A 25,762-nucleotide genomic window follows, 5' to 3' on the forward strand; every position below is an offset into this window, starting at 1 on the left:
TTTTTTTTTTTGTTTTTTTCTTTTTTTTTTTTTGTTTTTTGCATGGTGTATTTTCAATGCATTGGTGCAGATATTAAAGGCTAGTATCATAAGGTGGGAAATGTGCGCACATGTGTGTGTTTCTGTATGTGTGTGTGTATATGGTTCAGAGGGGCTGTCTGGAGCAGACACAGGCATCACATTGACAACCTAATCCGATGTGTCACGGGCAAATGTGCATGAAAAAACAACTCCATGTGATTGTGGAGAGCTTTCCCGGAAAAAAAAACCTTTCCTCATCTTTATCATAAAAACGACATGCTGTTTTATCAGGAAATACAACATACAACAATATGATGTAAAGTAGTCAAACACTGCAAAATAAGCTGATTTTTAAGAGAGCAGAGTTTCTCTGATCTGTTTTTCCCAAGGTTAGGTGGGTTATTTTTAGAAGCAGCTTTCCAAGAAAACGGAATTATTTTACAAACCATTAATACCGCACTCCATAAACTGCCAGCAAAGCAGCTACTGCTTTTGTATTGCACTGGATTCATGAATCATTACAGCCATTTGTTCTGCTATCAGGCCTTTGTAATATTGTTGCGGGTGCTGAAATACTGAGTAAATACTGAATACACGATGAAAAGGGTGGAGAAGAGATCATTGATTTTCTTGATGTGCTAATGCCATGCCTGTGTCTACTTCCACGATCACAAGCACACGTGCGCGCATGCATGTGTGACAAATTTCTGTTAGTAAGATCTACGAGCGCGGCTTCTTGTGCTGATCATTCCTGTTGAGGAAGCACAGAGGAGAAGAAAGAGTGGTGGACCAGATGCAAGCAAAAGAAAATGCGGTGTTAAACAGATTTCACAAAGTGAGAGGCAGCCCAAAAGGACATTCACTGTCCGTTCACCCTCAGACCTTGTCCAAAACTTTCCACTTCCTGCTCAGGCGGCGTGTCACCACAATTGCCTGCCTCAGCCCCTGGGATCAAAGTTGGCGCCCCCAGTGATCCATCTACACCTTCTAACCCAGCTTCATCCTCATCTTCCTCCTGCTCCTCCGGGGCGACTCCTTCACCTTCACCTTCAGCCTCCGCTCCAGCTGCCCCAGACCCTGGGCTGCCCTCTGTCAGTGGTGGGTGAGTCCTGAGAGGGTCCTTACGATCTGGATACAACCTTTGCTCTAGGGTCTTGAAGTCAGGCTCAAAGGGGAGGGATACCCCTGGTTGAGGGGCGCCCAGTGCCAGACCCAAACCGACAGCAGCACCCATGCCCATTCCTGCACGGTACACCTCCATGCCATCAGGCAGCATGGACTTGATCTTGGGTAACCATCGCTTGCGGACACGCCTCGCATTTGTGCACATGTCGGCAGCAATCACATTCATTTCACTTTCCTTGAAGTTAGGGTTGAAATTTTGACAGTAGACTGTAAAAGAGAGAAAACAGCAACAACTCCATGTTAACAAAATGTGCTGTTTGGAAATTCTGTCTCATATATTAAATGATTTGGAGAATAAACCTACGTTTTACAGCGTTGAGGACCCTGCTGTCCAGGGGTTTCCTACTGGGGTCACTAGTAGAAGAACGGATACCAGTCCCACAGCTATTGGCTAAAGTGTTTCTGCAAAGATACAGAGTCAACACCAGGGGGCAGAGTCAGCTATAGGCACATGGAAGTAGGCAAACATGGGAACACACATAACTAACCGCATTGCACAACATGGCCACAGATGGAGTGTGAAAGTTGGTTTGTGACAACTGTGGTTGTGTTGGAGTCATACACAGGACTCAGATCTTACAGTGGCTCCTTAAGGACTAATACAAACTGTTCTCTTTAGCTGTGCATGTCTTTATACTCACCTATCAAAGAATGTGGCTAGCAGACGGCGGAGCAAGACTTTGTGTTTGATACCGGCACATAGATGACAGTTCATCAGCTGGCCTCGAGTCATGAACACCTGTGTACCTGAGTAGTAAGAAGAAGGAAGATCTGCTGAGAAAAGTCCTCACATTACATAACCTATTTCTTTGCCTCTCAAGACTGTAAAGCTTTGTCTTTTCTGTCTTTGGTCCCATAAACTAGTTCATCTTTTAGTCTTTTGCCACATTTGAAATTCATGTTCAAGGAGATCTGTAATGGAGTTACTGGGGAAGGAATCAAAGTTGAAGGCCATAAAAGCACTGCACCATTAAATTACTTGGTTTTGCTTCCTTTACAATACAGTCTCTTTCATTTCATGTATTGTAGTCTGCATCTTACATACAGACTACACAACTGAATTACACATTTCCATTGTGTTCCATTCTGTTTCTAATTCAGTTACAGTATGATTTGATTGAATCTCACCATGTGGTAACTTTGCGTCTGAACATTTTGCACAACTTGCTCACATATCATTGTGTTCAGCTGTGTCCACCTGTAAAGGAGACTGGGAAGTATTCAGACTCCATTCTTTTGTCTGAAAAGATTCAATATTAAATTGATTCAACTTCTTGCCATGGTCCACTGAAGGAATAATATTAGCTACATGCTGAGCGGTACCTGCTCTCTTTGAAAGTCTCTGGTCTGACAGCCAAGAGCAGTATCTGGCTGTTAGACCAAAGAGTTCGGCTTTGTCTCATCATACCAAAAAAATCTTTTTCCTCATGCTCTCGGAGCCCTCTAAGAGCTATCTGGCAAACTCCTGGCTGTCATATGCTTTTTACTCCAAAGGGATTTCTGTCTAGTCACTCTACCATAAAGGCCTGATTGATGGCTACTGCAGAGATGGTTGTCCTTCTGTCACAGTCATCTCTTTGCAGAAAAACTCTATGTGCATCTTCGTTTTATCCCTTTCAGACTGACACAGTGACAAGGGTCAAACCTGCTACCGCGATCTGATGACTCGGTGAACACCATCTGACCCTCCTCCTGACCTGGCTTTAACATGGGTAAAAAGCTACTTTACTGAACAGGCTTTTGTTATTGACGTCTAAACATAATTTCACCAAAAGCTTTTAATTACATTATAACTGGACTTAACATGAATAGTGCTGATCAGAGATTAACCTCTGACAGCCATTTAGTTGGGGTCAAACGCAGGTTGAATACATGCGTCTTATGGCTGTAAAGGGATATTAGAGAGGTCACTGGGTTGTCGGTTACCTTCCCAATCACTCTTTGCTCAGTTACTGATTTTGGGTGGACAGCCAGCTTTAAATTTTTCTATTTCACATTGATGGGGTTCTCTAACCTTGTGAGTTTATTTGTTGAGATCAATTAAATTTAATTGGGCCAGCCACTGAGTTTTAAATTGTTTTTAAAATGTAGACAAGGTGTAGAAGTATGTGCGTGCCTACCAGCTACCAATTCCAGCTTCTCCCCAGGGTCCCCCTCTGTGTAGAGCTTAGGGTGGCAGCGGTAGCCTATTTGGCTGATGAGGCTAGCAGGCAGCGCCACCAGGTCCCGACGGATCAGCACACAGTTGCGGTTCTCCAAGGCCAAGGGCATCGCTGCCATCTCTGGCTTGTCCTGGACTGATGAAAGCAAGCAAGAACAGAAAAGGTTCAGACCGGATTCAAAAGCCAAAAGGGTTTTGTGTTGCACCGCAAAACAGGGAAAGATAAATGTGTACATGCATGTATACACTTATTACTGTAAACAATGAAAACAAAGTTATTATATCATTCCATCACCCTCCGTGTCCCCTATTTACAGAGAGACTGCAAAATCTAATCAGTAAAGCAGGTTGGTGTAATCTCATACAAGTTTGTTGTGTTTCATAAATGTTTTAGAGCATTGCAGATGTATCCCAGATAAGTCATGACGCTGCATCAGCAACTTGAGTTCTGGAGGGGGACAGATCCAAAGCTGGGTGTTAGGTTCTTACTCACAAAATTGTTTCCCCTAACCTCTAAGATGACTTTTGAGGGTATGCACGTGCACACACCTCCTGTGCACTTGTGCGCGCATGCTCACACACACACACACACACACACACACACACACACACTCACTCACACGATGTCAATGGTTCTCAAATATCCCACAATGTCACCCTGGGGTGCTCTGACTGATTGCAGATAGAGTGGATTTCATAAATATCTGAAACTCGAGAGTTTGACAAAGCTGTCTGATGCCTTTGAGCCGCAGGATGCTATGGATGATGGGAGGTGTGTATGTGTGTGTGTGTGTGTGTGCATGTGAATTTGGGTTTGTGACTATCCACTAGTGTCCAGTCTGTGTGTTTATCTTGGTATGCAAACACATATGATCATAGAATCTGTGCCTGCATGTGTAGGCAAATGTACAACAGTATGAAAAAGAAGAAGAAAAAAAACATAACAAAAAGCAGTACAGACCAGCTGTTGTAGCTGTGATAAGGCGTGTGTTGTTGGTCACGATGCACTCCAATCATAACTCCATAAAGCTATCTTTATGCTGAGAGAACCCCCCCACACACACACACACTGGAGGCACAACATCCTGCTTTTTCAAGATGCTCAGGATACATGATTTATGAAAGATTAAATAATGTAACTGGGATGAAATGAATGTGCATCAGTTTTTTTGTCCAATACATAACAAGTCTGGACAAGGAGCAATGAAACCTCTACATTTATGGTTATATATTTCTGCAAGTCATGCCGAGTTTCACTTTTAGAATAGTCTAATATCAAATGAATTGTGGCCATCTGAGCCAAGGGCAATTGAGAAAGTGATGCACTTAGTCAGACCTTACATGACTAGAAAGATAAAACTGATGCAGGATTGCTATTGAGATTGTCTTGTTAGCATTTCTCATTTGTCAAGTTTTTCCTTGAGACAACTCTAATTAACTGTAGTTAAGAAGTAAAGTTTGTTGTAAGGTAAAAATGTAATATTAGTTTTTGAGAAGGTTTTAATGATGAAAATCATTCCTGAGTAAAGGAAAGGCATCAATCTGACAAATACTCACTCCCATAGGGGTTAGCCGAACGTCCATAGAGGTGACTGTAGGCATCCTCTGTGATACCGTCATAAGGCTCTTCCTCAAACTCCTCATCCTCATTCTGGTAGGATGTAGGACTGTCAGTGGTGGGCAAACTGGATGCTCCAGGACTAGACCTTTCAACTCCTGCTCCTCCCCCTGCTCCACCTCCGCCGGCCGCTTGAAGGTGGTAAGGAGGCAAACCAGGGATGGGGGTCCCTCCAGCCGTTGTGTAGAACAATGAACTGGCCCTCGCCAGTCGACTCCCCAACTCTGAAGATGAAATCTTGCTTTGTGTCGAGGGTATTGTCAAGGGTGTCGGGTCACCCCCTTCTAGTTTAATCTTACGTGGCGGCAAGAGTAGGGATGGAGACCAGCCCGGGGTTCCCAAAAGGGCGGCCACCGCTAGGCCGTTACCATTATTAGAAGGACTCTGCGGTTCGGATCCTGTTTCCTCTAAGGACCCTGCTGTTTGCGAGTCACAGTGAGGTGAGTTGGCTTTGAACATTAGGTCCATGCCTCTTTCAACTATATGCTGAATTTGGAGGTAGCCAGCTGTGTACATGACCACCAGCTGTTCGCTAGCTGCCATTGTTAGCTTCCCTGTATAGCAGAAAGTGAGGATTTGCTCAAAGCAAGCAGGTGTGACTGAGGAGGGCAACTCAAACTGGGTCTTGGTGGAGCTGCTGAAGAGGTCACGAAAGTAGAGGCTGCTGGCAGCCAAAACGGCCCGGTGGGCTTTGAATGCCTGACCTGGTTGATAGAAATAACAGAGAACAGAAAAAGAAGTTGAGGGTATTGATGACAAATTCTAGTATGGTTTCAAAGTTCAGTAAATAATAGAAAAACTCAAGATTTCTTGCTAACCAACCTTTGACCAGGATGGATACATCGCAGTAGTGTCCCAGCAGGCGCTGCTCATTGAGGGAGCCCAAAACTGTGGCTCCAAAGTTCGGGATCTCCACATGGAGCAGCTGGGACATGTTGGCCGCGGAGGAAGAGGAAGATGGGGTTTCAGATATTCACTGCAGACTCTGCTACTGAGAGAGGCATCTGTATAAAAAAAAAAAAAAAAAAAAAAAAAAAAAAAGGCATGGAAAAGACGTTGGAGACGAGAAATACAGTGATAAAGGAGGAGTGAATAGAAAATGCGTGAAAGATGAAAAGACATGCCAGAGGGAGGTAGAGAAGCGAGAAGGGAAGATTGAGAGAATCTTAAAAGAAGCAGAGAGCAAGAATGAAAATAGAGTTGAGATGAAGTGAGAAAATGAATACAGTTGAGGAAGAAGTGAGAGGTGTGTGAAAGAGAGATGGATATGCAGAGATGGTGGGTGAGAGAGTAGAGGCAGGAGAGAGAAAGGAGGAGTCAAGTCAGTCCACAAGAAGAAAAAAAAAAACAAAAAAAAACAAAAAACAAACTGAATACAATGCCGTGCCTACTGTACATGAGAACATTGTGAAACACCTTCAGGCTATGTTGTTTTACATGATTTAAATTCCCGTAACCTGTCCAGGACTCATTCCATGTAATGCACTCTACTGTATCAACAACAATATTCTCCTCCAGACTCAAATGACCTGTAAGTCAGCCATGACAACAACTTCTCTCAGCGAGGAAACCACAATGAATACAATCAGTTTTTCATGTCATAGGGGTAGGGTTTCTGCTTGATTTTGCTAACTCCATACCCCTGTCAGCACTTCGTTCTCTTTCTAAACTCTGGCTAGAAAACACAACAACACAGCGCACAATGTGATATTAACTTTGATAGCTCCCTTTGCTCCTGCTCAGTAACATTCTCCAGGCATATTTGCACCTTCTTTTCTTCCCTGAACCTTGTGTCATTGTTTTTTTTTTTCTCCCCACCAACCCACACACATACACACATATACACACACACACACACACACATACATATACGCACTAGTTTCATTATTGAGCAATGCTGCAGAACAGTTTCCAGGAATACAAACTGAAAAAAAAAAAATGTCACCGCCTCTCTTACACACACACACGCTCTGTCTCACTCCCACTTCATGCACTCCATACAGACAGACATGCACTCTGGCTTACTTACATAAAAGTGTGCATGCATAAACACACACAGTACAGGCTGCGTGGGGAAATTACTGTGTACTCTGGCATGCAAGCACTCACCTGGAGGAACCAGCATAAGACTTTTTCCTGCTAAGACTCTCACACATGCACAAATGCACACACACACAAACACACACACACACACACACACAAAAAAAAAACGCTTACTGTAATCCCAGACAGTTCTGACCTGTGTAAGCCAGTCTTCTGGTTAAGACACACCATGGAGCCTTGACACACACAAACACACCACCAGCAGCCAGGACCAGGACAGACGAGGAGTAGTTAGAGATGGAAGGAGAGCACTCTGATGTACTCCGTCTGGCTGGCTCTCTCTTTCACTTAAAGTGTCATTCCCACTGTTTCAAAGATGATTCTCTCTGCTGTCTGACTGACTTTTCTCTGTCTGTCTTCACCAGCCTATCTTATATCTCTATATCCTCCAAAGCCCCATTCTCTGTGCTCACTGTCTGTTCCAGCACTGTCTCAAAGCCTCCCTCTGCCTCCCTGTCATTATCTCTCTCTCTGTTTCTCTCCCCTCTCTCTATTCTCCAAGGGTTGAATTCAACAAGTGCCGCTGTAGAGAGAGAGAGAGAGAGAGAGAGAGAGAGAGAGAGAGAGAGAGGGGAAGAGAGAGAAAGAGAGAGAATGGGGAGAGAGAAAGAGAGAGCAGAGCAGAGCGAATCAATGATGAAAGGAGTGGGAGGCTCAGTGTGTGTGTGTGTGTGTATGTGTGTGTGTGTGTGTGTGTGTGTGTGTGTGTGTGTGTGTGTGTGTTAGTGTGTGTGTGTGTGTGTGCATGTGTCTGCGCGCGTGTGTCTGATCAATGCAGTATCTATACGTTGCAGGGAGTGGGAGGGAGAGAAAAACACAGGCTACAGTTACAGACGGAGACAGAGACTGGGCAGAGCTAGAGAGAAGCAAAAGAGGGAGGGAGGGAAAGAGGGAGGGAGGGAGGAGAGAGTTGAGACAGAGAGAAAGTCATTTGAGGACAGTACGAGTAGAGAAAGACAATTAGGTTGAAGCAACTTCTGCCACTTGCCCCTGGACACAAATGCCTATATGGTCAAACAGAGTGGAGAATGACTAAGACAAAAGAGAAATGAAAAAATCTCACAGAGGTCACAGAAACTATTAATTAATTGGACATCCAATAGTGAAACTTGTGAAATTCCTGTTTGACGCAAGTCTGGAGAGCAGACGTCACCGGTCATCTTGGTAAAGCAAAGCATCACTAACTTGGAAGCTTTAAAACATACAATGCAGTAAGCCTCTAATCCCTCCAATTATAGAATTAAAAAGATTTGTCAAAAACACAATCTGTCATTTCAAGGTATTTCCCTTTTTTCTTACAGTACAGACAATAGTTAAAAAAAGAGGTTTTACTTTTGAGCAAGTGTTGTGTATTTTCTCTGAATCATGCAAGGACCTCTCTGCCAAACACCTACACACAAGTAGAGAGAAGTACTGTCTTCACGCAAGACTATTTTGTATTTCTACATGAATTGATAAATTGAATGATTAATTTACGCCTCCACTTTGGTGGCTCTGCTTACTCAGGTGACATTTCTGTGGGTTTTTTTTTTTTTTTTTTGCTGGTACTTTTTTTTGACCAGCGCACCGGACAGCCTCCCTAAACGTTGCTTGATGTGGACAAGAGAGGACAGGAGCCAGATGTCGCAGCCTGTGACAGGGAAGGAAAGACAAAAGACAACAGCGAGCAGGGAGGATAATTTCCAGAAAGATGTGTGTGGGAGGATAAGAATACAAAACTGCTGTGACGGATGAGTAAGTGCATTTTACAGTATGTACGTGCATATATACCCACACACATACACATGTAAATGTTGTGTAATTCATGCATGTCAGAGTGAAGACCTAAAAAACACAATGTGGGAAGCTTTCTGACCTCCACACTGCATTTTGGGTGATGAGACATGAAGACAGTAAACATTTTGGTGAAAGCTTTCCAGATCTCATTCCATCCTTGCACCTCAGAATACACAATCTGTTGAAAAAAAAAAAAAAAGCTGATGCAGAGCATTATTATATCGGAGACTGTCCTCAGAAAGCATCCAAACACATTGCCACATTTTTTTTTTTTTTTTTTTGTGCCAGAGAAACCTCAAGTAGAGAAAGTTGTGCTAAACTGAGCAAACTTTTACTCTTCAGTCACAGCGGAAATATGAAAGGGAGGATATCACAAAGCGTTGAATACAGTGAGTCAGACTCTGGTTTAGAGAGCTGTGCCCCAGCAGTGTGATATCTGCACGGCACATATAGGTACACATGAGTGAGCACCTACAAAAAGCACAGTCAAACGCCGGAGACACAAATCTGCAAACACACTAATGCAAACAGGTATATACACATTCCCCTGCTCCTTTGCACACACACCAACACAGAGAACAGGTAATCTCCCTGTGCACACTCAGCAATACACGTTCTGTTGGTCTGTCTGTCCCTCTGTCCCTCTTATGAGCCTGCCCCACTGCTTGTCCATCAGTCCATCCAACAGTTATTGTCACTATTGTGTCCTTACATCGCCTCTTTCTTCTCCCCTTTCTCCCTGTTCTCTATCCTTCCCGCCCTGCATACCACGTACCCACTGTCTCTCTGCCAATTAATGCACACAGGGCTGCATTGCAGTGAGGCTGGCGCGTGCCACGGCAGCAAGCACAGTACAGAGTCTACAGACATGCATGTACGTGCCAGCCGGGCAGAGCGAGAGGGAGGGGAGGGGTGGGGGGGGGGGGGGTTGAAAAGAGGAAAAGGGAGGGGAGGTGGGGGAGAGAAAGAGCAAAGGAGAGTGAACGAGCGAACGGAGAATATGTTGAGTCAGGCAGACAGGACGGCAGTGTGCCACGCTGCACATATACACAGGCACACAGCCGCATGTGCATGTAAATGTATGCAAGGATGAATATGAAACAAAGAGGTGTGAACATGTACATTATGAGAGTACACAGGCTCACACACACACACCTAACAGCACACGTAGACAAACACAATCATGCACATGCAAATTGCACTCTTCTCCTGCTCGCATTAAATATAGACTTTGCACATGCCTGATAAAAAAATATAAGGCATGAACTCCCTCAACTTGTTTGCCTAACGAGTGATTATATGTGCCTATGTATGTGTGCCTCTCTATTGCCCGTGTCCTCATTTCCTCCTGTGTGTGTTTGCATTTCCACGTCAAAGTTTCTCGCATACCAAGGCGTGTTTTTATAATCATCGTTATATACCAGGCCGTGACTCTTGGCACTGCACGTCGGGCGTGTGTGTGTGTGTGTGTATGCGCATGTGTGAGTGTGTATGTGCATGTGTGTGTGTGTCTGTGTAGTCTGTGAGTTGAGATATGAGTTTTGAATGCTGCTGTGATTGCTGTTGTCTGCTTTGTTGGAATGTGTTACATCCATTTTAATCAAGGATTCATACCTACGCACAGTGTTATTAACTGTAGCAGCAGGTCCAGGCATATTTGAATAATATGAAGAAATGAGACGATTCGCCAGATGGCACACACACACACACACACACACACACGCACACACACACACAGACACACACAGATTTTAATTACTAGTTGTACTGTAGCTACCTACTGAATGACAACAGGGTAACATTCAAACATAAAACCATAAAAGTCATACACAATTAGGATTCACGCATTCACCATTTAGTACTTTGTGAAATAGTTCAAGTAAGTTCAATCTTGAAGTGAAGTTGGTGCCATACAATGCAGATAACAAAAACCTAACTGTGCTGAATACATATATATATATATATATATATATATATATATATATATATAGAAGGCAAATGCAGAAAAAAGCAATAACATTAATTAATTTCTCATTGAAAGTACAGCAATCCACGGATAAAAAAAGCAAACTGAAAGAAATTTTTGAAGTGAGCCGAACAGGAACAGATCCTTCCCCTCTTGCTTATGTTGCCTCTATACAATCACAATATGAACAGTCCCCTCGTTATAAATATTCAGATCCTGCAGTTGTTCTCATGTCTAAAGTGTACCAGACAACAGATTCTATCCACGTTGAGACGGCAACGCTCCCTGGCAACAGTTCTACCAATCGGGACAGAGCGGGTGTCTGCCTGAGTCTGTCTGAGTATCATTATGGGATGTCGAGAGAGAGAGAAAGAGTGAGAGAGGCTGCTTATCACTGCTTATAATGCAACATCATTCTCTGTGTATAGACCCCGCTGGGTGAAGTTGTCTGCACATAGTCAGGATCAAAATCATCTTTTCTGTGGAAAAAAAAAATAAAAATAAAAAATAAAAAACCCTCCAATGATTCACACAGTTACGTAACAAACAGACAACTATGAAATGATTTGTTGTGGGCTGAATATTGTCTGGTATCTTTTTCTACTTGTATTCACTCAATATGCACCAATAATGTAAGTCTGTGACCAGGAGAAAAAAAAGGGCTGAATTTCAGGTTTATCTAATGGTACAGTGCTGTTTGCAACACAATAATGACAATAAAGACAATCGCATATAGGCACTGTATGATGTGACCTAAAACCTCTATCATCATAAACTGTCACAGTTAGCCTGATTACATTACATGTAATAATAAGTATTATTTTACATCATCAGTGCCTGAATAATGTCTTGTTCTGTCTCACTTCTTATTTGTTTGTCCAGATTAATATAGTTTGACTTTTGTACGAGACTGTAATACCGTGTCACTCATAGCGACAAAGGCACAGAGTTATCACCAAACTCTGCATTGTTCCCGGCATTGTTTTGGTTTTACGGCGCACAACTCCCACAATGTCGTTTTTAGCCCAAGCAGGCAGCTGTTTTAAGCCAATAATATTTGATAAACCCATTGTAACCTCCCTGTTCAGCATCAAATAGCGGACAGCCAAAATTAGCGGCTATCTGTTGAACATAGTGCAGCAAGTACCAGCTAAAAGAGCCAGATATTCGTCTCAGGTATTGGTGGAGACCAAAAACAGAGCGAAAAGGAGAGTGAACTTTGGTCAGGTGGCCAGAAACAAGACTACAAATCCACTGGATGTGTAAATAAGTATGATAACAAGTTTTCCATATTAAGTTAAAAATGGCCAAAAGATCTTTTCTTGCCGATTTAATTGAGGTGCATGATGCACCATGAATGGACTGAACGACGTCAGTGGTACAAAGGTAGTTTAGAATAGGCTATGTGGTTTGTGTGCAAATTTGTTTGACCAAATATCATGCTAGTTCTCCATTGTTAATACTTGATTTTTCTTTTTTAAAGTGATGGTCCTATTGGCTGTTGTAGCTATTGTCAATTTAATAATATGTAATTCAAGCAATTTTTGAAAATTGCTGTGTGAGACTTGGATCTGTAAGAGATTCATAATTTTGGTAATTTGATCAATTTGGTTTATTGCCATACTACAATGCCTGCTGCCGTAATTGGTGGTCACTGTTTATTTCCCCCCTGAAAACAAACAGTCAAAGGTTCAGTTATCTTTTGTGCAAAATTAACAATAACATTAATCCATTCTAAATACCTGCCTATCCTGTGCTGTGTCATAGGGATAAACTGTGACGTGAACACACTTATACACAAATATGCATGTCATATTGATCTGCAGCAGCTGAATTGACAAAGACAGCATTGAAGCAGTATAATGACTACCACCTCTTATTGCACCAGAAGCTCTGACATTTCACAGTGGGTGGGGACTTTATCAAACACAGAAAACTCCTCTAGCAGTGGGCTACCAGTCAGTTTAGCTTGCAGTCATAGTGATGTGCGTGAGAGAAAACCAGACAGAGGGAAAGATAGAGGAAGAGCATGTACAGTATGTGTGTGCAAGTGTGTGTGTGTGCGTGACTGTGTGTGTGAGTGATCCTCCTGAGGCAAAGGCATTGCTAATGGACTCCAAGTGGCTGTGGGAGGTAAACAAACAAACAGTAGCAGCAGCTACTACATCACACCAAACTACAGCGACTAGGACATCGGGATATACTCACACACTCACACACACACACACACACACACACACACACACACACACACACACATATATATATATATATATATATATATATCTCAACCACATTCATGATGACTTTTGGGCCTATAGTTGAGGGATAGAAACAGAAGAGGGAGAAAGATTGAAAGGTACATGAGGGGAAGTTAAATTGAGGGAAGCAAAAAGGAGGAGCTCAAGAGAGAAGGAAGACGAAGAAAAGGAGAGAGGGAAGAGAGAGGGAGTGTGTGTGAAAGATGCAAATAGAAAAGAACAAGAGAGAACTTGACAAAGTGCAGTCACAGGGAGAACAGAGTTAGAGATGAGGGAAACGAGGCAGAGTGACAGAGAAAGGTAAAGCTCAAAATGACTTCTAGGCGAGGCAAGAATCTGTAAGAGCCAAAATGACAGAAATACTTAAAGGCTAAATAAACTGGATTGGCTGTATTTATCATATTCCCATTCAGAATTTGACCAGTATGGCTGTGACTTTATATATAGTGTGATTACATTTCAAACTGTTGCGTTTGGTGTCTGCTTTTCAGAGCAAGGCAACCAACGAAGCCAAATGATATCAACAAGCTGACACTTTGTTCTAATCAAAAGAGATTCCACCTCCACATTACTGACTCCAAAATGTCAGCATCACCAAACAGGCCTCCAAGGCTGCCATTTCTGGGAAAGAAAATCCCGCTATATGACGGGAAACGGGAAGAGAATACAGTGTGACACAAGAACATCAGGGGAAAGTGCTTAAGGACAAAGACAGTTGGATTTTTTGTTTTTTTGGTAACACTAAACTCATATTGCAGAACCACGGGAGCCTGCAGGTCGTTCCAGTTTATAGCAACACATAAGTGTGACGTTAGAGCATCAAGGAAGCTTAAACCAAGCACTCACGCAAGACTGAGATATTTTGGACAAACACTGACACAAGACCGAAAACTCCCCGATTTCCCACTTATAAGGAAGCGACGTAAGCAGCACAGGAAGAAAAGGAGGGAAGAGAGAGCCCAATAACACGCGAAATGATTCAGGAGCCATTAGTGGAACGAATGTGTCTAAAAATGTGTTTGACAGCCCTGTACTTGTGTGTGTACACAAGGATAAAATATACTCCACCATGACTGCCATGTGATATTTTTTTTTCTTTTGGGACAGTTTCTAACTAATGAATGCTTAACACTGGCATCAGCACGCAGCTGCCATGTGACTGGTGTGTCTCAAAAATATAACACATAACTGTACATTTTCCACAAGCCTAAGGGGCCTACTTTCGTGCTGGCATGCACTGATCTGCCAGCAAAGTCTCAGTTTTGACGCGCTCTAGCCGTTTTTTTTTTTTTGGTTAGTTTTTTTTCCACCTTTGCCTTTTTGGTATTTTGAAGGACCATTATGACATTACTGGAGAAGAAATGTTTGATGAAGAGCAAACTGACATTGGTGTCAATTATGGTACGCATGGTACCTTTAATTGTAGTTTAATTGCACCATCTGGGAGTGTATGAACGTTACTGTCGAGAAGAAGGGGAAGGGCTGTGCAGTTTATCTTATTGCAAGGCTAATGTTCTAGACTCTTGGTTAGTTTTAGCGGGGTGTAGCTAAAAAACCGGTAACTGTTTAATGAATAAAGCAACAGAGGGAATTATTAAACTCCGTCATTGTCTAAAGCTGGGCGTATGTAAACATATTACTGTCTTGTCTTCAACAAAGTAAAACTGACTTCAGAAAAACATTATTTGCCCTTGGCATCACAGCCGGGGTGTTGTTCTCCTGCCTTGTGACTCTGCTTTGACAAGGACACCGGCTTACTCTTGGGAGAAGCTTCTGTAGCATTTCAACGCGCCCTCCCTCATTTCCGAACTGTGAGTGTACCGGTGTAAGAAGGAGCTAATTGGCTGAGGTTGATGCCTGCCTTAAGAGCACCTTGATAATTTATTCTTGCAAGTACAATTACAAAGCAGGTGTCCCACTGCTGTGCCAGCACTCCTGGCCACAAGACATCTGACACTCACGTATGCTAAAACACAGCGGAGTTGTGTAGTTGCCTGCACTTTGATTCACAAGCGCATGGCCAAGAAACTTCATTGAAAACCTCTTTAAACATGACCTTCATCTGGGGACAACAGGGGCCATGAGATGGTCTGCTGAGTGTCACTGTCTGTCACACAAGGACTACAATTAGGTTAGATTTCACAGGAGGTCTGTATGTTTGCCAGTGTTTCAGTGTGCATCAGCGGTGACGCGCCCTGTGCATTTGTTCCAAACGTGATTTGATTTTCACAGTGCATGACAGAGTAGAAGATAGGATGAAACAGCATGAAATGAGAGCTTATCAGTGGTGATCCTGCACACACACATATATACTATCAGGAGAGACGGTATCCAGTGAATGGAGTGGTGACAGAATATGCAGGTTTGATTTGTCTACACACTCTATGCATTAAATGTTGATCTGCTGAATAGACTGACTTCAAATTAAAATTATTAATGGTCATTCTGTCTTGATTTATCAATAACTCAAAATGTCCTATTGTCCCAGAGCTACGGAAAGGTGCCCTGTGAAATTTTCCTGAAAACAAACAAAAGTTCTGCTTAAGTCAGCGTTACCTCAACCACAACCACTCACCACAACACTGTCTGTATACTTGAGAACTAATAAACAAACCCAAACCCACTGAGTGCATTCCCTTGAAACAATCCTTAAAAGTATTTCAAATATTCAGATTGTTAACATCCATGTTTGCTAAATTCTTCTTCTTCACTGCCTTTGTTGGTATGGGATAGCATGGAGTTGAAGGTAACCCTTAGAGGTAAACTCTACAGTTTACTTTTAGAAGGTGATACTAAATGAGAAACATTTTTAGTTTTTATGTTTGCCATTCTTAGTCAGCCAGGTAAAATGCCATCTAGAAATCAAAGCCAGCTGGATATGCTGTTTTAGACTCATCCAAGGAGCTTCATCATTTCTACTATCTGGTGGGGAGTTCCCGGACATTTAAACCTCAAACTGCTTGATTTGCATTTGTTTTAAAATGTGGTTTTAGTCACTGCCTGTTCAGACTGTTCCAAGTTGTACTCATCAATTTATTTCCATCCAAGCCCCCTTAACAAGACTAAAGTTATTTCACTATATATTAACTGTAACATGAAGTTTTTGGGGCTGTTCCTTTGAAAGAATGCCTTGCTAGTTGGTAAAATATTGGAGAATTATAGCTAACACTGTTATAGGGGCTGGTTCTTATTTCTTTTTTATCCTTATAGCTGCTGGGGCATAGCTCTATCCAACAAACAAAAGGGGTTTTGCAAGCTCTAGCCTTTTCTGGTATTTGCTTAAAAATTCTCCATGGAAAAACAACAAGTGCAGGAGCCTTACCTTCTCTCACTGCCCTTATTTAACTTTATGAAACCTTTCAGAAATATGAAAGAGTCTAAATGGGTCAAAAGATGGGTCAAAAGTTAATCCCTTTTGCAGTCTTATAGCAGGTCTATAGATTTTTACCTGCTGGAAACACCTGGCAGCAATTTCACTGAAAAGGTCTGTACTGTAGGTGTTCACGTGTTGGAGGCATGTGATATGTTATGACAGTGACTTTAGATTCCAAGAGCAATTAAAAATGGTGAATAACAGCTGCAGCAATTGTGTCAATCAAACAGGGGCATGCAAGGCGAGAGGAATTTAAAAAAAAAACACACACATAAAATGAGGTTGTGCTCTGATAGCATTGTCACACCTTTAAGTGTGAACGCAGCTTTCAATTCCCCCACAGTAAAAAATGCTTGTTTTTTTCCCCCACATGATGCATTTCTGTGCATAAAAAAACAGGGGCTGCATAATGAAAAAGAAACAAAACTACTAACTTTAATGAAAATGTGTATGTTAACGTTTCCAGTGCATATAACACCAACAGTGGGTGAAAGAGCGAGTGGCAGGAAGAGATTGACACTGAAGCAAAGAGAGAGAGTGGAGGGGGGTTATGGAGAGAATAAACATGCCATTTTGATCACCCCGCACTGTCGTTTCTGAGCTGAATGTTCTACAGTGACACACACGCGTGACATCAGAGCAGCCCAACATGGCTGCCAGAGGAGCCCCGTGCAATGCAAAAATGAGGACACATCTTTCAGCATCAGTGCCCCACTGTCTACAGACAGGCATACACAAACACACACACACACACACACCCACACAGACAAAGACATACAGAGAGAGCAGTGCCCACATCGACTGAGTGCCCCATGTACATTTTTGCAATTAGAGCAGACAGAATGCTTTAATTCACTCTCTTCAATGGAAAAAAAGCAGGAGAACGAAATGCTATTTGATATCATGATGAGGGTAGGTGAATCAAAAGAACGTCTCATGACATGCAGCAAAGATTACCCATGATAAAAATCACAATGTCGTCTTGTGTTGAAATGTATCATAAAAGACGGTTTGTTCAAGTGCACAACACATTACATACACATTTATTTTGAGTGCATGTAACACCCCCCCCCCCCCCCCCCCCCCAACAGACCACCACCCACACACACACACACACACACACACACACACTTCACTGTGACCTATGAATCTTCGAGTCAGCAACAGACTATGCCAGCACACATGTGCTCAAATAACATGTCACCTCGGATAACCTCATCACACTGGTAAAATAGTGAAAAGGGCCCTTGCTGACCTATGTGAGCTGAGCTTGTTTATCTCTGTCTCAAGTCAGAATTGAGTAAACAACATGGAAACAGACAGCACCTTCGCAGAGCAGAAAAATTCCACTGAGTTCTCACAGATATTCATATGTATAGCTGTGGGCTGGTCAGTTGAAGATGAGTAAATTATGATTCCTAAAAGATGTGGGCGTTCCACAAAATGAACACACACAAAAGTACAAAAAAGATGTGATTCTGCACAAAGATGTCATCGTTATAAGCTCTTTTCGATGACATAACATCAATCAAGTTTTTTTTTCTACTGTTTTTAAGTGTCTGTCCGGTGATTTTGAATTGATAACAGGGCTATATGTACCAGTATTGCCAATGGACTGATAATATGGAGCAATGCTGCCTATACTGGTTTATAGAATTATTCATTTTATTTGCTTATTACTGTATATGGAGTAATATAAGGTAATTACTCTATGCAGAAATCGTTTTCATGATCTGCTTGTTTTGACACTGTTGTAACATGGGTTTAGAAAAGTGCTCTATAAATAAAGACCATTGTTATTAACATTACTGTAGCTACAAAGGTAATTTTTTTTTGTCAGTGAACAAAATTCATTTTTTATGTTTAATCAAAACAGTTTGACATTTTGAGATACTTTTTTTGCATTCTTGCTGAAAAGATTGGTACGACTCAACTACATTTGTACGGTAAACATGAAGCAGCATAGCTGTTAGCTTAGCATATAGACTGGAAAAAGGGACAAACAGCTAGCTTAGCTTTGCCGGAGGGTTGAAAAAAATTCACCTACCTTTGAAGTTTGAAATAAATAATCAAAAGGAAAAGAACCTGGAAATAATGGTGTAAAATTCCCTGATAACCAGAAAAGCTCCACAATAGGTGGAGATTCCCCAGGGAATATAAAGCGATGTTTGTTGAACTAACTCTACTTCAGTATCTGTATGAATGAACCAGGCTCAGTTTGTTGTATTTTGTACAGTAAATCCTACAATCATACTCTACATTGTCTCAGTATGTTTCTTGACTCTTGCGTTTTATTGCGTTCTATTCTATGGGTAAAATAATATTGTTATTAAGTTAAGTGTTGTGGAAGACCTGAAGATCCACTGGTAGGTGGATAATTTTTTTTTTTTACCTTTGAACAGAGCCATGCTGGCCGTTACCCTCCATTTCCTGTATTAATGCCAAGCTAACTGGCCGCTGGCTGTATCTTTGTCTTGAACGGACAGATCTCTATCTCTCGGTAAGAATATCAATTATTTCCCACAATGTCTATTTCTGTGATTACTTCTTCATTATTCAGAAAAAATACACACAATCAGAGCACATCAAGAGATTTTAAAATTATTTGTTGCCATCAGAAAATAAATTGACTGAAATTTCCAGTCTTAAAAAATATTACAAACCAGTAAATGTCAGGACAATATATACAGTCAAAGTGGCTTTAAACGGCTGCAGCGAACACAGTTGCAATGCAAGCATCAAGTAGCTAATGCTATGATTTAGCAGTAATTGCTAACGCATGTAAGCTGTGGAAATGGGAAAGGGGGGGGGGGGGGGGGGGGGGGGCCTTGTGTAGTGAAAACGACCCGCCTCAGATTCCTGTCTTTTTCCACTGGCCCCTACCAGCATTCTGCCAGGCTGTTAGGACATGAGGAGCACATACAGGACAAGTCATCGCCACAGAGAAGGGGTCAGCCTGTTTGCTTTCCTCACTTATTACCCTCTGTAGTAATTAGCAAGCTTTGTTTACTGGCAGGAGTCTTGAGAGAGGCTTGAAGTTTGCAGCAATTTAATTATGTACAGCACATGGCAAAAGAGCATGGAAAATTGAGGTGGGCTGCAAGGATAAATGCCATCCACAGTGCTCTCTCTCGCTCTCTCCCCCTCTGTGTGTACTTTTGTATGAGTGTGTGTGTGTATCTGCATGATTCTGTGGGGTTTATTTATGTGTTTGTGTGTGTAAGTGTGTGTATGTTTGTGCATGTCTGCGTGCGTCATCCCCCGAATTATAGGTTTGACTTTCACAGTAAGTCTAATGTCCCCTCACTGAAAATCTAAATCTGGGAAAATTGTTCTAAACCTATTCAGGCTACTGTCTTCACTTACAGTGGAGGCTTTACAAAGATATGGGGAGTTACAAAGCTGATTTAAGCAAGAGATATTTAGGTGAAGGCTTGTGACCTCATGATTAGAAGCCCTGACATACTGTGGATTAAATATACAGAGGGAGTTCAACCAAGGTTCCCTAGAACTGGAAATCAAGTGCCAGATAATACTAAGAATGGTTACACAAGTATGAACAACTTTGAGCTATTTCCAGCTTTTAAAAAATTGCTCTTCATGCATGTTACATTAACAAGTGAAAAGACCTCCCCATAAGGGTACATGACCTCCATTAATTTTTAATATGCTGATGGCACAACTGCCGTCAAATGAAGCAAAAAAAAAACTTTGACTATGTAGTGTCATTAAGTGCAAAATCTAATTTTCCATCCTGTTTGAGAATGCGATCTCATGACTATATCAGAAAACACATCCCCGTCATACTTCTCAGCAGTCTGTAATTCTCTGCTATGGCTACGTGCTCCTATTCATGCTGAAAATACTTGGAACAATCAAATGTGCACATGCTCCCTTTCTTTTCTTTTTTCTACTCAAGCTCAAATGCACAGACATGTACAGTCACACTCACTCACACACACACACACGCGCACACACACACACACACACACACACACACACACAACACAGGCACGACATTCATGCCATGTGATCTTGCTAGGCATTATGCCAACGGCCAAACATGTCACTTACCAGAAATCTCTGAGACAGAGCGAGAGAGTGAGACAGAGAGAGAGTGAGTGTGTGAGAGAGAGAGAAAGAAAAAGAGAGAGAGAGAGAGTGAGATTCTGCACATTTGTCAGTTTGTGAGAGCTCCTTGTCAAGTGTAAGTACAGTACATACACTGGGAACATGAAATGTAGCTGCTACGGTTATCTGCAATGTACTGTGGTGTGGGGGCAGTCAATTCTGAGAAAAAAAGGGACACGTGATCTTTGAGATCTAATGTGGAATTGTTCTGAGGAACCTGCCATGTTTACTGTTCATTGTCTAAATTCTTGGAAGGCTTCCTGAAAAGCACATAGTGAGCCAAGGCAGTCCAAATCAGTTACATTTCAAGATTCCCATTAGCTTTTGCTGATCCTCTCTCTCATTTGCTCCCTCATTATTTTTTCCACCTTTCTGTATTTTAGCATATACATAGACGGATTACACATGTGCATCTGTGCATAGCACATGAGGATAAACTGTACTTTATGGGATCAGAAAATACATTATCACAGCGACATTATCAAATAAGAAATCATTTTGCAAAAACAAACAAAGAGACACATATTTTCACACATAAAATATCTTGTCTTATCCTCAACCTAATTTTCCTCGAGTGAGGCTGAAAGTGGGAGGGACTAACGAAAGCTAAAAACAAGATGTGTCTCATTATATTTTAAAGCAAATTACAGCAAATTTGAGGAACTGCCCAACCCTGTTTTGTGGCTTTGGCAATCATCTTTTGCGCCTCGAACATGCACATACATGTAGATTGGCTGCAAAACAACATTGTCATGACAATGACATAAGGCAACACGAAAAGTCTCCTGATGCCAACTTTATGAATACGGTCCAACACTTACACTGTGTATCTACTGTAGAACCACATGTCGGCTTTTGGATGATTTCCCCTCCTCCTGACCAAACATTTTTACTATTATTTCAGAAGTGAAAAAAGGTTACGCTACCAGGTAACTGCTGCACATGAGTTAGCAGTGGAACATTGGTCAGATGGACATAATTTAGTTTATCTAAGTAAATCTATCATTCAGCACCGCTTCCAAATTCACTCATTTGGCAGTCTATCTGATTTGATGTGACTCCCAACTTAATTTTGGCTTTGATGAGGAAATATGTGGACATGGCAAGGTCAGCGGGGCCTCCAACGTTGTTGACTATTCATCAGCATTTCATGAGTTGAGAATTTATAGCCCTATAAAACCCCTACATGGAACTGAGCGGATATTCTTCCTCGGCTTGTAACTGAGTAATGTTTGTATCTTTAAACCATTGGGCTGGTGTGCTACTCTCATATTGACAGGTTTATAAAGTTTGGGCTGTTCCACCACAAAAGAGAATTAAGGTATCTCATTTTCCTATCAGTCCATCGGGTAAACTAAATAGGGCATATTGGCCAAAGACAAGCAATCCAATATAGACCTGGAGATAGTTAAGTTGTAATTTGCAAAGAGATTTTAATTGTTGCCACTTAAAGGAAAAAAAAACAAAACTGTTGAACACCTACACAGTCATTTACTGTGTGCTGGAGTACGTACCAATTTGTCCAGAAAATTTGAATTAGCTTCAAATAAAATATATTGCTTCCATTTTTAACACCTGTGACATGATGTGATTTCTGTGTGGGTATCTGTGCTGGATCTCTCTGGGTTAACACTCAACAGAAATACATTTCTTCACAGTTATCCTAAACTGTTTAAATCTCAGTTCCTTGAACAGCAAGCAACAAGCCTGAACACACCAGCAGCAGTGGCGGCATTTTTTTTTTTTTTTTTTTTTTTTGTTCTCCATCAGGGTTTGACTAGAACAGGCTCTGCATTACATAGAAAATACAAGACCAATGCATGAGAGCATGATGTATGACTGGTGCCCTGTATCGCATACCATCAGCAGTGACTCATCCACTGTCTCAGGAAAGGAAAATCATACACACATAAACACACTCCCCACACAAGTACACACGCATATACAGAGAAAAAGTGCACCAAGCATGAAGGCACGCACACACACACGCGCACACACAGCAAATGAGGCAGCAGTAGGAACAAATGCGTTCTCCACATTTTAAATGTTGTAGTTTGGATCAATAAATGTGTTTTAATGAAGCAGTGAGAGGGGGGGGGATCTCTGGACGATTTTTAATAACAGCGGCATGCCTTTTTAATCTTCCTCTGATGTATGTCATTGTAAATTACAGTTAGGATTAAGACTGATGCTTGTCCTCAAATATTTGCCATCAAAGAAAAAAAAACAGTGGAAATCACCTTTAGGGCTGTTTTCTCCAACTGCTCATGCTGATGTGCCTGTGTTGATAAATTCTGCCTCTTATAAAGCTTTGGAGAAATTTCACGCAGGTTGTAATGTGACTAGTGGTGTTTTGATATGTCCGTACTGACGACGGCAACAGCGATATTTTAAAAAATGAAACACTGATATCGTGTTAATAACACACATATGATGGCAGATGTTAGGCCTTGTATATCTTTCGTTGATCAGCTCATTACCACTCACTCACCAACTCCCGACGCTCGTATCTGAGTCCAATTCATCGGCCAAAAAAGAGACGAAACACAATAAACAAAGTTAAAGGTGAATTTGACTGATTGCATAAGTATTATTATTATTATTAAATATCGTTACTGTGAATTCTTTAGGCCACGATAATCTTACAGGGAAAATCTGATATCGTGACAGCCCTACAGCTGACTATGTTTTTCTTTTTTCTTTACAGTGTATCTGTCCATGTGCTGAGACACCATCAACCCAAGACCTTCACTGAGGCACCAGCCTCACAGTTTTACTCCTCACTCTTTTCTCTCAGGATCTGCATCAGTTCCATTCCAAACAGTGTTGTCGTTCTCTCTCCTTGACACTCCCCTCTTGCAGACAGCCCCGGGCCCCCTTGTGGAATGCTGTATAGTGTGAGGCCTATGGAGGAAGGGCATCCCGGGACACACAGCGAGAAAACACGTACACACACATGCTCACACACACACACACACACACACACACACACACAAATGAGCACACATAGGCTAACACACTCACAGACACACACACACACAGACAAATACAGCTGTTGAGAGCCATCACAACCCTTTGGCAGATGTCCAAGTCAAAGACGAGTGGTGTTGGAAGGCCTCCGTTTAGAAAAAAAAAAAAAAAAAAAAGCTCCCACATTTTCCATGTATGTTGTGTTAAACACTGAAGATAGAAACTTGGCAGCACAAACACACATTACCCCGAAATGATTTCCCCGTATTGGGAGCAGCCCTATCAGAGACTACCTTGCTGTCTTTGTGTTGCTTTAGGGCAAGCGGGTACACCTATGGATACGTACCGATTCAGTTCTACACAAAAAAGACACGCACAACACAACTCATTATCGCCCATGATATTTTTACATAAGAGAAGCAGAAACAGATGGGCACTAAAACACTCGAACACTCTAAAGTGGAATTCATTAGGGTAAAAATTGTGAGGAGCATGTTTTTAAACAAGCTGTGAACTTCACACTACACTACTTAAAAGATTCATATGAGTCTATAAAGCGGGCTTTAAGGTGCAATCTGACCTGTGGGACACCTGACGGGGACCAGGATGCTCGCCATACTGTTACGTTACACACTTCGTCTGGACTGTTACCACATAACAAAGATAAGACGCAGCCCATAACGAACCTGCAAATACTGAGGGGGTTTTCTTTTTCAAAGTCATCTTGAGATCAAACCCATGACACTCGACCGTGAACTACAGACAATAAGAATGAGAGCAGGGTGACAGAGAGAGAGAATGTGTGCAAGAGGGAAGGAGAGTGACAGGAAATGAAGAAAATTGCCACATGCTACATGTGGGCCAGCCACATAATACACTCATGTACACAGAAAAGAAGGGGAGGCGGGGGGGTGGGGGGTGGGGGGTGTTACTGTATGTATAGTCAGATGAGTCCTGCAGGGTTCAGGTAAGGTAAACAGAGCCTCAACTGACACAACCCTTGACAGGCAACTGTCAAGTGGAGAAAGGAGACTTGAACGACAACTTTTTTAATTTCATCTTAATTTTGCAATCGCTTTCACTTTGTTCCAAATATGAACATGTTAAATTTAAGTGATCTCTTATCATTAAGAGACTTTATCGCCTATGCCATGCAGTTTTGTAAACGATTATAAATGTTACAAAACCACTTAGTGGCACGTCTCCTGTATCAAGGTGAGATTTTTAAACACAAACCCATCATTTGGAGATGCAACAGTGTTGACAATGTAAATGCTTCAGACTGAGGCTCTGAGAGGCCAGCTGTGTCAGATCACATAACAGTACTACACTTTTAAGACGATGCCCCGCAAACAGCAAGCTCCTGTGTATTCACCTTAGCTATCATGCAACATATAGCAATACAATGGGCGCACTGTGGGTGGAGATTTTTTGTTTTGACTTCATCGTGACGCAAGACCGATATCATGCCACTTTCTCCACTCATGGCTACAGTTGAAACTCATGACAATACTATTTCCTGTGGTTTTTAAAGCGCTGCCCGACGTTATTGTAGGACTACACGTTTTGGGGAGGGTAAATAGAAAAATAAAAAAATTTAAAAAAAACTACAAATATCATATGTCTGATTGAATTCTTTCAGTGGCGTGTGGTGGGCTACACTTCTGCGGGAACTGCCATGCTCCGCGTAAAATCCTCACATTTCGCGATAATACGTCAAGAAAGTTTTAAGAGTCTAACTTAGTTGAGCTGTTAAGTTTATCAGAATTAACTCCCGCGGTGTAATGTGAGCACAGTGTCGCTGTGTGCAGCCGCCTATTGTGCCTTTAAAGAGGGACAAGCGAGGGGAATAATGCATGGTAAAAAAAAACAAAAAAAAAAAAACCTATGCGTCACACAAATCAGACACTGCAAACATCAAGCCAAGACAGAGGGGGATATATTTACCCGATATGTCGCTAATCCATAAACTGCGGCTGTCAGTGGGCGCAGATGTGGCAGGCTTTCTCTTCGGATAACCTATAAAGTTTGCGGGGTGTTTAAAAAAAAAAAAGAAAAAGAAAGAAAAAAAAAAGAAAAGCAGGCCCCGGTTTCCCCCTCGTCCGTTGGCTCTCTCTATCACTCCAGTCCTATCTTGGCCGCTCGTCCCCCATCTCTCTATCCCACTCTCTCTTTCTCTCTCTGCCCGCTTCTGTCC

At 41.9% G+C, this 25,762-nt stretch overlaps 1 protein-coding gene across 4 annotated transcripts; it reads right to left on the bottom strand.

Moving 5' to 3' along the window:
• Positions 1-25,762, bottom strand: LOC139611208 (nucleus accumbens-associated protein 2). 4 transcript variants are annotated; one of them, XM_071465652.1, is made up of 7 exons: positions 25,513-25,762; positions 5,808-5,989; positions 4,925-5,689; positions 3,327-3,503; positions 1,848-1,953; positions 1,511-1,608; positions 1-1,413 (listed from the first exon to the last, which is right to left on the bottom strand). In XM_071465652.1, the coding sequence occupies exons 2-7, from the start codon at positions 5,917-5,919 to the stop codon at positions 881-883; spliced, it is 1,791 nt and encodes a 596-aa protein (XP_071321753.1). In that variant the 5' UTR covers positions 5,920-5,989; positions 25,513-25,762; the 3' UTR covers positions 1-880. The 4 variants fall into 4 exon arrangements, with proteins under 4 accessions (XP_071321753.1, XP_071321756.1, XP_071321754.1 ...); XM_071465655.1 differs by lacking the exon at positions 25,513-25,762 and adding an exon at positions 8,944-8,965; XM_071465653.1 differs by lacking the exon at positions 25,513-25,762 and adding an exon at positions 7,225-7,543.

Source organism: Trachinotus anak, unplaced genomic scaffold (assembly GCF_046630095.1).
Source record: "Trachinotus anak isolate AG129_WGS33_773 ecotype Australia unplaced genomic scaffold, CSIRO_AGI_Tana_v1 ptg000028l, whole genome shotgun sequence".
Classification (NCBI taxonomy): domain Eukaryota; kingdom Metazoa; phylum Chordata; class Actinopteri; order Carangiformes; family Carangidae; genus Trachinotus; species Trachinotus anak.